The sequence below is a fragment of the Gymnodraco acuticeps genome, unplaced genomic scaffold, assembly GCF_902827175.1.
Source record: "Gymnodraco acuticeps unplaced genomic scaffold, fGymAcu1.1, whole genome shotgun sequence".
Classification (NCBI taxonomy): Eukaryota; Metazoa; Chordata; class Actinopteri; order Perciformes; family Bathydraconidae; genus Gymnodraco; species Gymnodraco acuticeps.
In genome coordinates, this window is record NW_022992177.1 from 3,471,748 (window position 1) to 3,486,615 (window position 14,868).

At 38.5% G+C, this 14,868-nt stretch overlaps 2 protein-coding genes across 4 annotated transcripts; one reads left to right on the forward strand and one right to left on the reverse strand.

Annotated features, from left to right (window-relative positions):
- Positions 1-1,062: 1,062 nt before the first annotated feature.
- cib2 (calcium and integrin binding family member 2) lies at positions 1,063-9,646 on the reverse strand. 2 transcript variants are annotated; one of them, XM_034204735.1, is made up of 7 exons: positions 9,524-9,646; positions 7,745-7,987; positions 6,376-6,410; positions 3,885-3,996; positions 2,565-2,712; positions 2,286-2,481; positions 1,063-1,901 (listed from the first exon to the last, which is right to left on the reverse strand). In XM_034204735.1, exons 2-7 carry the CDS (start codon positions 7,793-7,795, stop codon positions 1,880-1,882), a joined length of 564 nt encoding a protein of 187 aa, XP_034060626.1. In that variant the 5' UTR covers positions 7,796-7,987; positions 9,524-9,646; the 3' UTR covers positions 1,063-1,879. The 2 variants fall into 2 exon arrangements, with proteins under 2 accessions (XP_034060626.1, XP_034060625.1); XM_034204734.1 differs by having other exon boundaries at positions 9,520-9,583.
- lrrc61 (leucine rich repeat containing 61) lies at positions 9,134-12,747 on the forward strand. 2 transcript variants are annotated; one of them, XM_034204731.1, is made up of 9 exons: positions 9,134-9,348; positions 10,315-10,410; positions 10,490-10,636; positions 10,760-10,820; positions 11,027-11,112; positions 11,199-11,264; positions 11,364-11,432; positions 11,618-11,743; positions 12,130-12,747. In XM_034204731.1, the coding sequence occupies exons 1-9, from the start codon at positions 9,318-9,320 to the stop codon at positions 12,234-12,236; spliced, it is 789 nt and encodes a 262-aa protein (XP_034060622.1). In that variant the 5' UTR covers positions 9,134-9,317; the 3' UTR covers positions 12,237-12,747. The 2 variants fall into 2 exon arrangements, with proteins under 2 accessions (XP_034060622.1, XP_034060623.1); XM_034204732.1 differs by lacking the exon at positions 9,134-9,348 and adding an exon at positions 9,365-10,115.
- Positions 12,748-14,868: the final 2,121 nt, after the last annotated feature.

Consider the following 14,868-nt stretch of genomic DNA (forward strand, 5'->3'; position numbering starts at 1 on the left):
GGAATCATAATTAAACAGATGTTCTCTGTGAGACCAGTAATTAATGGAGCCACACAATCAGCACTGTATTACCCTGAATATTCAATGCCCTCATAAAAGCAACTGGAGATAATGGGGGAATTAACCGGCTGCTCTGATGACTGCACACTGTTTAACTGACTTCAATGTATTCCCCTTTTTAGGTGAATGCTTTTTCCTATGTTTCATAGCTGTCAGTGTGCATGAGAACACCATCCACCATGTAGCTATATTCAGTACAATCATATTTTGGTGTTGATCTGTATGCATGTTCTTTTTTTGTCTGCTATAACCATAGACTGTATATATAAATATAACACATAAGATCAAGTCTGAACAATCGACTTGTTGCATTTGTTATTACCATTTGCTAACAGGAAATTATATTGCCTCAAAACACACTTGAGTTTGGATGGTCTATGCTAGGTTTAAAAAAAACAAAAAACGTTTTGCAGCTATTGCACAAAGGTGTAAAGACGACCCAGACATGATTCTTAGCAGGAAAAACACAATGTTCTGCATGGCTGCCCAACATCCACTTGCACAGTATGACTCACTGCTACAAGCTGAGCTGAAAACATGCTATACTGAAACAACATGGCACTCCACATGTTACAAAATTGTCACATACAGACCCATGATACAGACACAGGAATCATCAGTCAACATGACCATTCCCTGCAGCTTTCTGGTTTAATGTAACTATGTGTGCAGGATGTTATCATGCTTGCTGACACAGCTCACTCCTAATGACCACTTCCTGCTTAACAAGTTATTAAGGCTTATATGATGGGCTATGCAGAGGCGCAGTCATTTCCTCATCTTTGCTGTGCACGCTCTTTGATCATCATGGGTGGGTGGGTTAAGATAAATGGATATATGGACGGGATATTAATGAACTCATCAAAGTTGCAGGTCAGGCCTTTGACTTGAAATGGTTTGTTTTTGGTTTACAAACAGTAAGAGCTCCTGTGTTTAAGTATTATTTCATGCTTTTCTCGGTAACAAGACTAAACCTCATAAATGCATTCACATACAAAAAAATCAAGACAGAAAAAAAAACATTTATTAAAAGTAAGACAAATACCTGAAGTCACATAAAATACTGTAACATGTATATCCAAAAGATGGCTGTATTTGTTATCTTGTGATAATGGCTGAAGCAGAAAAAGCTACCAACATTTGTTCAGACGACAGAGCCCTTCATGTATCTGAAAAACAGTAAGATATGATTGTCGTGATCAGCTCCACAAGCAAAAACACAACCCCAAATGATTAAAAGCAACACACTGCATGTACAAATATTGCATATAAAATATCTGGATGCCCTTAATGCCAATGCTGTGCTTTTATTCACTTCAAGCTTTGCCCTTAACCTTATAAACACTAAATATGTTGTGTGTCATTGTGGGAAGAATTTATATATATATTTATATATATTCTGTATCTCATGTACAAGATAGGTAGATGAGCATTTTATGCATTCTTGACTGAGCTTAATATGCATTAATACAAAGTCTAGCTCATTACAGACTTGTTTCATTTATAATATTTTAACTTTAAAATGTGGAAAGAATAGTCTGTTTCTTCCAACAAGAGACCAGTCCTTGCCGAGCCCTTTTATAGCTGGTAAAAGGAAAATACATTTTAATTTGCAATAAAAAAATTCTGTGTCCTTGCAAATGTATCCAGTAATATCCTTTACTGCTAAACAGACTTTACTGAGGCCAGAAAAGTCTGATTGCAAACATTTTTTTGACCATTGGAGTGGGAGACAGGCACTGTGCTGTGGCCAGGACAGGTGCAGCTAAAATCCTGAGGTTCACAACGCTGCCGACCTTTGACCTTCCACGGTGCCCTCTCAGATTCGTATATGGAAGGTACTGGGGGAAAAAAGAAGACAATATGAGACAGGATTACTCATAGTGCATGCACACAAACTGACTCACAGGAATCAGGGAGAGATGTGTTCAGCATTTCAGTGGGAACAGTGAGTGGTGAGCCTATTTGCATATAAATGAATGTACATAGTGGTGGCTCGGGATTAAAGTGATAAGCTGGCAGTTAAACGATGAACATGATTAACAGCCATCTGGGGTTTGAAGACAGAGTAACCAGAGACAAACAGCTCAGAGCACTGCAACATGGGGGATAATGCCTGATTTTAAAGGCTTACAGCTTGTAATGTAGAATGAGGTATAAACATTATATTGAAAAAATCCTCAAAATAAGACATGCTTTTTCTTTAGTGTGGTACATTTAATCACCTTAAAAAGTCTGGAGCCCTGGTAATCATGTTTTCAAAGTCAGCATAGGAGAGTTTGTTGTCTCCGTCTAAATCCGCCTCCTCTATGGCTTTCTCGCACACCAGCACCACCTCTTCAGGAGTCAACTCCTCCTTCGTCAGCCTATTCAAAGTCTTTACCAGGTCCTCTTTGCACAGGTAATTATCCACATTGAAATCTGTGAGAAAAAGAGATTAATGGCATTGATTTCTGGATGTAAACAAACAATTTAAATTGAATGTTTTTGGAATGTGACATTACCGTATATTTTGAAGGCATATATGGCCTTTAGTTCCCTAGGAGCCATTTCACTGAGGACTGAAAACATGTCCACAAATTCATTGAAGCTGAGGTTCCCCATCCCGTCCTCTGAGAACGACTCTACGATCCTGTTGCGGAAAGGATTTTCCTACAGATAGAAGAGATGACAACCTTTACATACATCAGTGGGACTGTTGGTACACATGGAAGTACATGGAAAATCAATATCTTAAAGAATAATAGGAGAACTATGTTTCACATGTTAACAATCTGTTGTCGGTTTCATACATGATCAGGTATAAACTGGTTAAGTGTTTTCTGCTGATCACAGGTTTCAACTGAAAAAAGCTGACTGTTATGGTGAAGCCAATATTTGTTTTCATGGTTGCTCAACCACAAGCTGCAATTAAAGAATTGATATCACAGGCAATTAGCTGACACAACTTGTAATAAATTCAAACTGAAGGGGCGACCATCAGCAGAGACTTGGAATCTCAGTAATGTATTACCTTTATGCATCTTACTTACTCTTTACCTCAAACCAATATGCACAGTTGTTGCCCAGGAGATGGTTAGCATTTTTAGGCCATCTAAGGCACTTCATAAGACATGTCAGCACAGCACGAGTCAGTCCAATCAACACAACACAGCTAATAAAAACTTAAAATGTATTTATGGCAATGAGGCAGTAGAGTGCTTTGGGTATTGTCTTGGTCTTATGAATGAATCCTGCCTTGAGTGGTCTCCCTCCTCCTCTTCTCCATCCTTACAGGCCATGTACTCATGTGACAGTTTTACAGGCAAAAGCCAATTATGCTCAGAGGAAGAACACATGAGTCTCTGTGCTAAAATCTCAGTGGATAAGAACTCCATAAAAAATGGTGTGTTACTTGAGGGCAGGATAAAGGTGAAGGTAAAGGTGGGTGCAAGGTAATGCAACATGCCATTCTTAAACTGTCTGAATGTTCTTTTCAAATGGCAGGGGCCTCAAATAGGAGAAGATTTTCCCGTCAGTATGGAGAGGCTGAGTGTTTCATGGCACATTAACTTTCATGATCTCACAGAATGTGGCTTAATGCAATCATATCCATGATGCCGATGGTTAAAAATCAATTTTGTCCTCTGGCGGAGAGTGTTTATTGATTAGGTGTTGGCCCACATAAGTTGTGGGTGCCATTTTTGTTTTATTGTCCTTACCGCACAATCCAAAATAACTAAACAAAACACATGTACACTGCTGGTGGAAAACAAATTATGGCAGATCCTTTAGGAAAGCGTTTCAACATAGACAATAATAAGGTACTGTAAAGAAGGATTTACGTTTAATTCTGGCATGTTGACTATTAAGGCTAAAGGCAGTTTACAGTCAGGATCGTTGGTGTAGTCCATGGGGACGAGATGTGGAGCCAATTCATGATATCTGCTGTGCAATCTAGAATAAAGAAAACAAAAACACTTTCAACATAATTGTATTTATGTTTGATGCTTCAGGTGTGCTGTTATTTAGGAAAGAGAATTGACTACCAAAAAACAAGCGTTGCATTTTCAAACACCTGAAACCAAAGATAAGATAACACTTTATTTATCCAACAGGAAATGATTTGGGCTTACACACATTTGTAGCACAACTCATGTAGTAAGATGACATAACCAACCTCTCACTGTCTCTCCTGTTCGGTTCTCTCTGTGTGAATGATCAAATAATTATCTTGGGAAAGTGGCTTATCCTACAACCCCATTTTCACTCTGTCCTTTAACTAATCTTGTCATGGTGTACCTGCGATGCCAGAGCAGAGACATTAATCAGCAGGGAAACTGGCGTAAACCTGTCAAATTGATGACATTTTATTGGTACTCCACAAGAAATGAACGAATAAACCTGCAGTGCTAATGTACCATGACGATGGAAAGTGCTTTAGAGGTAAAGGGTCTGTAAAGTTGCCTTATTAACATTATGTTTTATTTCCAAAAACACAAGATTAAGAAAACCTGGAATGTTTATAATCTGGTTTTAATGCTAAAATATGACATAAGGCTGAAATGTAAAATCTGTTGGACCTTATGACCTTTAGAGATGTTTCTTTTATGTTACGTAACTGTTCTGTAACGCTGCAGCTGGAGACAGAAACAAGAAGTGTTTTATGAAGGTCATAAAGTGGAGGACCCAATTACGCCCTCTGCTGATTGTCAATTATATTTCCAGTCCACTGCAACTAAATTAGAGTCAAAGTCAAGCCAATATCACTGAAAAGGAACATGTACATGCTTGTTGATAAGAAAACAAAGGAGGAGCATAAATGCAGTGAAATTGAATGGGAACAAAAGAAAGTCTAATTTAACAGAGCCCTGCTGAAGAAATGTGGCTATTGATGTACGGTACTCATTTTATCACCTCTGCTTTACAAATGAAAAAACGTAGAATCAAGCAACCCAGTTAATTTGTTTCCATTATGAATTATTGAGTTTGTGTAATTCTATAAGACAATAACAGGTGAGACAACAGGACACAAATCACTGCATTGTCTTACTGTCATTTAAAAACAACAACAACTTTACTGCCCATATACTGATTTGGCAATTCAGAGCCAACAGTCCTCCATGCAACGTTCATCCTTTTCTAATGTTACAATGACACATTCTTGAGTAACAGCATTTAATTTCTTTAAGCAGCTATTTATCTTCCAACATCTAGAACCACTGATAAAAGATACTGAAACATGAGCATTATTATCCAATTCCATTAATAAGAAAAGCAAGACATTTGTTTAATTTATGCCTGTCATCAACAGGCTGAGTGACGGGAAGAGAGAAATGATGCTGCCCAATGAATCATGATACCTCATGTAATCATGAAGAGTAGATTGATATTTTTGTAAGTGTTGAGTTTGCACATGTCGAAAGAGGTAGAAATGTGACACTGAAAACAACACCAGTCAAAAGGTCAACATGGCTTTCAAAGGTTTAGGTGACGCTGAACATGTAAAGATTTTTACTTATCTCACATAAAAGCAATCTTCATGGACATAAGTGCACATGCTGTGCAATTCATGTAATTACATTTGTCTGCATTATCTGTTATGCTGCAGGCTGTTGATGGGAAGATGTAAAAAGATAATACATTGGCTGTATAAGATGATCATTCAATTATATTTGAACTCTAAGCCAAAATGCAATATTTCTACTTCACAATAGCAATAGTAACATACACCACATAAAATGACAAGATTGATTGATTCCCATTTGAATTGTAATTTGATCATTCAAATGAGCCCTTACTCGAACAGCACACATGTAATTGTGTTATACTCTAAATACGACAGTAACTATAAATAATGAACTGTATATATTGGAAGGAGTGCATGTGTTAAGGCTTTAGTTCAGCTTGTTAGAGCTAAAATGTTTACCTACTATTATTTATCTTCCCCTGTTTGAACATTTCCCAAACACAACACAGCTGCCTATAAACCAGTCTCAGCATTCGGTACCCAGGAGGCCAGCAGTCTGCTCTGATGACTTGGCAGGGCATAACGTGTGAGACACTTTGAATTCCTCCAACAGGAGCCAAATGTACTCTGAAGCCGTGATATTTTGTAAACACTCCCTTGTTATGACAGTATGTATGGTGATTTAGTATAGAGTATTACATGCACTGCTCATGTTTACAACAGAACAAGTAGTGATATAAAGACATTCGTGTGGTAACATTATTGTGTGTCAGCTATATTGTGGCTACAGCAGGTGGTTTACAACCAACAACAACATCTGTGAGCAATCCATCAGAAGCAAGAGGAAGAATTGATAATAGTCTTACCGAAGAATTTCTTTGCGGGTAAAGAACGTACAGTCCTGCAATGACAAAAGAAAAGCATGACGTCATGTATGACAAGTGTTTATAGGACAAAACCCATTTACATATTTTATGAAATCCTCTCAATGACACTTCTGTGAATCACGTGAACTACCTTTACTGTAAACGCTAGTCAAGGTGTCTAGTGTCTCTTTTGATGACATGTGTGAGTGTTGTCACCGGCCACTTGCAATAGGAACGATGTGGCGAGGGCAACATGATCTGCTGTTGTCTGACATGCACGTGTTGGCACACACATTATCCAACAGGCCTGCAGGAGCCACCTCACTTTACATCTCCCCTTGTATCCACTCTGTCTGAGCTGTGCTTGGAGTGGGAGAAGCAGAGCGGAGCCAACTGATCTCTAGAGACAAATCTACCCACTCAAGGCAAACAGGACTACTTAGGATGTTTGGGTTATGATAATTATGTATGTAAAGCATTATGTGAGGTAATTATCAAAACCAACTAGTCTCCAACACGATAGACCACATTATAAGTAAAGCCTATAGAAAATGTAATTAGAGCACAATGAGGTCTTGAGGTTGAATTAGGTGTATAATCGTACATTTGATCCTAGAAACAAAGGATGAAAAAATGTATGCCCAAGACAGAAGCTAAGTCAAACATAATGTAACAGTATAATAATAAGGTTTTTAAGGAGCAGCAGGAGTAACCAGAGAGGCTCTTGAGAAGTGACCTGTCTCCTAGAGTAGAGTTTCACAGTCACACCGGCTTGGCATCAATTATTGAGTCCACACCTAATCACATGATAAACCTGTGCACAAAAAGATGTGTTTCTCCTTCCCAGGAAAACTTGGATCATTGTTACAGGAAACAGAGAGCCAGATCTTCTCAGATAGTTGCAGAGCAAACACAAGATCCTCAATGAAATCAAAACCTTCTGCTATCCTCCCCTCGAAACTGTAAATATTTAAACAGTAGTCCAAGCTGACCAGTAGGAAATTGATTATTGCAAATCAATTATCTATGAAGACTATGACCAACTGATATTTATAACAAATGTAAATGTTCAGGCTTTTTTGTTAAACCCATTATATCCAAAACACATGGGGTTAAACTGCGAGGTTTGACTTATTGGAAATAAAGAGAAACATTGAAATATAACAATAATTTTGTATAAATAATCGTGGAAAAATGCATGCACTTAGGCCTTTAAACACTCACAATTAATACTTACAAGCATGACAATGATGTATGCACAGTGCTTTATAATTACTTATTTTAGGCTTTAACATGACTTTCTGATTCTGGATATTGGCATGAATGATCTATTCCAACATGCTTCAGGTACACACACATGCAAGCTCACCTGGTAGGCATCAAGTTGCTCGTCAGTAAATATCGTTTGTTTATTACCCATCTTAATCAGGTAATCTGTTGCTTGTACACATTCACAACACTGAACGTCCGAAGCCTTTTCTCAATGAAAGGCATTTAGGGGGTCCGCGGCAAAGACCGAGTCTCCGCTCAGGATGCCGCCACGGTGCAAACTCTTAAAGCAGGTTGTAGGTGTTGTTGTCCTTATTGGAGATGTCCGCCATGACTGGTACATCTAGAGAATGAAGCAAAAACAGGAAAAACGTGAAAAATGAAGAGAACAAGAGCCGTGTCCAGTATTGTCGTAGCCATGGGAGGTTGAGCTGCAAACTGATCTGCTTCTCTTAAAGCACCGGCTGTCCACAGGAGGCAAACCAATAGGACCCCAGCCTCAGGTAAAAAAAATAAAAAAAATACCTCATCGTGAACTAGAACCTTCTGGTAATGAAGAGGCTGTGTTCTCTTGATTCAGGAGTTTCTTAATGTTGGGGAAAAGGATATCCAAAATACGATAGTAAACTGTAATGTAAGCTAATTACATTTTTACAAATATATAATATGTTCAACTGTTTGCTTATACAAGTCCCTCGTCAAAATGATCATATTAAACATTTGCTAACGTTGCCTATTTTTTTGTATCCTTTTTTATTGTATTTTTCTATTTATATTTTTGTATTAATGTTCTTTAATGTGTTTCTTTCTCTGTTTTGTTTCCTCTTATATGTGTATGCACCACAGAACAAGTAAATACCTAATTATCAATACAATTTGGATTTTCACTCTTCCAAGTATGGTTACTTCGGATGTCACATAAATAATGTAAAAATATAACATCTACACATGATATGAAATGGAATAGAAACATTAAGTAATATCAAGTTGTTACATGAAGTAACTACTCAGAATGCAAGTCGCCTTATTGTAGCCTATGTACTGATGAGTAGGCAACTTCATCAGCCTAAATAAACGTAGTAATTCCCATCTCTGGCTAATTGTGCCTACAGGTGCAAACTCCCACACCAAGAAAGTTTGATTCTGACCCCCAGATACCATTAACCCACTTTCCAAACATGCATCTTTTCGTAGGTTATTTAATCCCTGATTGGATAATACTTTGCATGCTCATTTATTATTTATCATATTGATGTAATCACCACTTAATTGGCTTTTCATTCAGAATTGACTCAGCCTTACCGCAACTATGGTATCTATGGATCATACTTTTCGCATACTATAACAAGAACAACACTTTTAATTGAGTCCTGAGACCTGTTGCCCGGAAAACAACATACAAAAATACTGTAACACATATTCCAGCCCCGTCCTTATCTCCCCTCTCTCACAGTGCATTAGACTAATGCTCTGCAGCATTATGCTGGACTGCAGGCTTTAATCCACCTGCCTCCTATTATTGCAGCAAAGCAGTACAGTGAGCGTGTCCTGACTGCACCTCAGGACAGATGCCAGTTTTACATTTCCATAAAACAACCACTGCTTTGTCTTTCCACCACATTGGTTAAAATCATCGCTTATTGCGATAGTTAAGTTATCTTGCAAAGTTGCTCATGATGGACTCTAAGCGAGATAAAGACCAAGGTAAGTTGCCATGGATAGCTTGTTGCTACGCTAGCCACTAGCAGCTTGTGCTAGCTGGCTGCGGCTTCAGCTAAGAGCCAGCTAACAACGTATCGTTCGTTACACAACATTTTACGTGTGTCATCATCAGGCGAAAAAAAATAACAATTAGAATTTCATTTAATAACCCACCCACTTTCATCCGGCTGAATCATCTTCATGAGAGTACGCAGCCGCTGACTCACAGCTAAGAAACAGATGGCTACTAACACAAGCTAACAACATTTACTGGTGTCAAGCTAAGCTAAAAATCATCAGCCTATTTATTATTGCAGCTGTTGACATATGCAAGATGTGTGTTTGGTGGCCCTACTCATTCCACCCATGACTGTTTCCCCCATCATGTTGTCTTGTCATACTACCCTGTCTGGCATTCATTTTACAATGTGTATAAATACAACTTGGGGTGATTACAATCTAAAAGGATGTAATGTGAAAAAAAGACCCCAACATCATTATTTTTGGTTAGTCTGATCTTTCTTGTCAGGTGAATAAGTCATTCATGTGTGCAGTCTCATGAAAGAGTATTCATGTTTATGGAGGGACCGAATCTGCCTAAGGAAATTAAACCAAATATAACGTCCTCAGTTGTTATTCATGCAGACAACTGGGGCGAGCTAATACCATAAGAGACAGCACAGAGGACAGCTCATCTGTCTGTGTGTGACCCCTTCCCTCTAGAGCTGCCAGACGAAAAGCTCATTGTGCGGCGAGATATGAAATGCAAGGTCTGCCTGAATTAGTATTTTTTAGAAGGGTTGCATGGGTTGTTTGACTGGTCCACTGTACACAGAGCAGACACAGTGCTTCCGGCATTCTGCTCTTGCATCCCTGACTCACACATCCTTGCTCTGTGATTGTGTTGCATATGTAAAAATAGAAGACGTGGTTTGTTTTTCTGCACTCATATTTATCTGATTCTTCCAGATGCAGACTGTGAGAAGATAACGCCTGGGCTGCTCAAGTCGCGTACAGGAGAATTTGATTTGGAGTCAATACTGTTTCTCAAACTGAGAGGTCTTGGTAAGTTGTAATTAACATCTACTATTTAACCCCTTCATAAATGCATCATAGTTTATAATGCTAACTGTGTGTCTTACAGGAATAATTGATCTTGGATGCATTGGAGAATGTTTACATTTAGAGAAACTGGACCTCTCTGGAAATAACATAACAAATGTAGCTCCTCTATCATCTCTCCGGCTTCTTTCTGTACTCTGTTTGTCTTCAAACAGGATTTCCAATTTAGGTAAGATGTCAGGAGCAATTTATTGTTTATTTGCATACTGTATGTTTGTTCACTTATCATGGAAGTCTCTGCCATGAATAGAAATAGATTTCTTAATGCATGTTATTGCTTTGGTACTTTCAGAACCCCTGCGCAATTGTGAAGGTTTACAGAACTTAAACTTGGCTGGTAATATCATATCCAGGTATCACTATACGACCATTGACCAAATTTTTACTCTAAATGAATAAGAATGCCAATATGTTATTGATAACAATGTTAATATCATAGTATAAGAACTATTTAATGTCATTGATGTTAAATATTTTTGCGGCAATAATATTTTTAAGAGCAATATTCTGGATAAGTCCTGTAAAATCATCTCTCATCTGTTTCTTTTTTGTTTACCAGCATTGAGAACCTACAATGCCTTCAGCTGTTGAGAAAGCTAGAAAGTATACGTCTTAAAGACAACACTTACAATTACACTAACCCAGGTAATTTTGTGTGAATTTGCTTTTATACAATCTGGTTAATGGAACATCTTGTGAAGTGAACTCACAATATCTTTCTCTCTGCACAGTGTGCAGGAACGCAGCATATAGAAACATAGTTCTTGAGATGTTCCCCCACATCAAGGTGCTTGATGGTAAGGTACATGTGTATATATAATGTTTTCATTTAGTCTCCTGCATAACATTAACTCTTAGACTAATGTTACATTGTTTATCCTGTTTTTAAATTGTAGGGGAAAGAGTGGTTGGGCGTGGCAGTGAACTGTACCAATTATGTAAAGACATTGATGAAACCATCAAAGGTACATTAGCTATTTAGTGTGTGTTTTTATCGTGAGTTGTATCTGAGACTATGTTTAGTTGTACACAATGTATGAATGGCCTCCATGACATGTTCAGGATGCAGTCATGTCTTCTTCCTTGCTTGACTAAGTTTTCTTGTTCATGTAAAATATGACTGAACTGTTTTTCTTTTTTTCTATTCAAGCTGGTTCATACAAGAATGGACAGCTTGTGGAACACACTGATTGCAAACCATGGGTGGAGGATAATTACTGGGAGTTAAAAAGATCAAACAATGCCATTATTGAAGAAGCCTACAAACAGTTCAACGGTAAGAGTTTCTGTGCAGGGCCTGATGTTTTCATTTCATTTGATCTACAGTCCACCATTTAATAAGATATACTTTATTAATCCCAAATTGGGAAATGTTTTCGTTGCAGCAGCATGTAAAACAAGTATTGTACATAATTAGAAATAAAAAAAGACTAGAAAATAGAAAAGAAAATCTCAAAATAGATGATAAAACCGAACTATAGACTGAAATATAAATGTTGACTGTGAAGAAAAAATAAGTAAGCTATCTGACAAATGTAAAAATACTGAAGGGCTAAATTACAGCTAACAGAATATAAAAGTGGGATATTATTTACATTAAGTGTGCAAGAATCACAGTGTGTTATCCCATATCATAATTGACCTTCATTTATTTTTCTACAGATGTACTTCATGAATGCAGACTCCTGAACAACAGAGCCTCTCACGTTATTTCCCAAACTGAAAGATCTATGAGCCTGAAGAAGCAGCCAAAGCAGTATACTATTTGAGTTGGACTATATGAACACATTTGTTTTTGTTGTATGATGTACCATGGCTGTACTGTAGGCTTTTCAAATTACTAAGCTTTATCCAAATGCTTGATCAGTATCAGACACATGCTTTGTATTTGCATTGTGAGGCATTTGTTGAAATTCTATCTCATCCTATGCATTGAGTATCAACGATACGCATAAGTGGTTTGAAAACCTTTATCTATACTGACAACTCTCAGTTTGGTTCAAAGATGTCTTTACTTGCACAGTGTGCATTTTGTACCATGTTGTATCCTGCATTTATGCTAGGAGCTATGCTGCTTAACAATTTCTATAAACTTCATCCATATTGCATTGCTGGATAATGTTGGGAGTTAATGTGTCCCATGCTGTTTGCTTTCCTTGTAAGTTGAACTTTTGCAATAAGTGATTGAATGATGTTTCAGCTGTTTCTATTTGTTTTATAACATTGTTGTTTATTATGTGTACACACAACTTCTGGAAAAATATAATGTTTTCAAACGTGTTCTTCAGAGCTTTGATTTGTACTTGTTTACTTTGGACCTCTGAAACTATACTATACACTACCTTGCACATCCACAGCCAAAGAACATGCATATTAGTGAGGTCGACTCGCAGTTGCAGTCCACTGGCGCCACCAGCTGGCCTTCTACTGAACTGTCTGCTGCAATTTAAGTCACTATACGACCATGGTTCACACCAAAATATGTCGTTAGCCTGTTAATAATAGGGATATCATTTATTGTTTGAGCTGGTTGAATTTAGTTTAGTTTATTAATTGAGCTGTATTACTCCATACTACGGTGGCCCTGAAGTGCAAGACACCACAGCATTTCACAAAACACCACAGCATTTCACAAAACGCTACAGCATTTCACAAAACACTACAGCATTTCACAAAACGCCACAGCATTTCACAAAATGCCACAGCATTTCACAAAACACCACAGCATTTCACAAAACGCTGCAGTATTTCAGAAAACGCCACAGCATTTCACAAAACGCCACAGCATTTCACAAAACGCCACAGCATTTCAGAAAACACAACAGCATTTCACAAAACGCCACAGCATTTCACAAAACACCACAGCATTTCACATTGGACGGAAAGGGTATTCCTTTAGGGAGAACACTTCTTGTTTGTGATTGGACAGAGCCAGCCAGAGAAGCACTGCTGTGATTGGTTGTTTTTGCTGCCAGTCAAGAAATTACGCTTCGTGATTGGTCAACACCCGACAGCGAAATATGTTCCAACCAAGCGGCAAACTCTGGGGAACAGCCGGGAAGCCAATACGGAAGTGCCACACACTGCAGTTCATACATGGGCCGCTAGGGACTGGCTGCAGAAAGGAGCAATTTCCATAGACCCCCATGTTAAAATGCTCAACTTTACAGCAGAAAAAAACATGTTTCTACCCATGGATGCAATAAATATTATTATCGATATAGTTAGATTCCACCTTCATGATTATGAATCTGTGAGTGAATTGTTTTCTAACACGACCCTTTTATTTACATTAGGTCTTAAAGTGTTTGCATAAATTAGGGCATGGTCACGTTGATGGACACGTACATGCCTCACTGTCAGCTAACAGCAACTTGTCCACTCTGCTAGGCTACAACCATAGAGGCTACAACGTTAGTTAGTCATAGTACTGTACTTGACCCTTTAGCTTTAGCCGTGTTCGTGGTGATTGTGCCTTTTAGGGAATATTGTTACAAATACCAGACAATTAAAATGTCGTGCTGTGCGCTTGAATGTAATAACAGAATTTCCAAGAAGTCTAAAATGATAATATTATACATGTTAACCCCGTTCGCAGGTGTTTGTGTGCTTGGTAGCTTAGCTTGTTACTTATTAGCCAGCTAAGGACGAGACGTAACCCTTTATGCATACATATACATTTTAGTTTATGATTCAGCCTTGGGTAAGACTTTTATAGTCTATGGCTATGACGCCCATAATGCTAAACGGGAGCAAATGTTAATAGGGGACCCAATTATCCCAGTGGTGGCCGCCGGAGCTAACGGAGCCGCAGGGGGCTAGCTCCAGCCGGCGTCCCGGAACTAGCCCACTGCGGCTCCATTAGGTCCGGGCGGTGGAGTCCGTCTTTTCTCAACGTGTGAATGACAAGCATTAAGAATAACAAAATATAGCTAATTATTTTGCAGATTGTCTCATTTGATTATGAATGTAACGTTTATATAGGGGAACTACACTGTTAGCAGTAACTTGGTATGCATGTATTTCATGTTAGCTTAGCTTCTTAGCCTGAGCTAGCTCTGTTTACTTCCAGTTCGGAGGCAGCAGGTCCCGCCTCGGCTCCGCCTCTTTGCCCTTATTTGGAGCAGGCGGGATTAGACTCTGACGTCACCGTCGAGCCGTTAGTGGCCGACTCCGCCTACTAAGGGCTTCACGGCAACTCTGCAGAATCCTATGGGTGATGTTACGGACACTACGTCCATTTATATATACAGTCTATGGTTCCAACACATCAGCCATTAGCACACACTCAGAGCTCACAGCTCCTCATATCTGTTCAGAAACTGGACAAAAGTTAAACATGTACAAACCACAGACTGTCTATGTCATGGTGAATACAGTGGCAGCTTTATTTATGTCTGT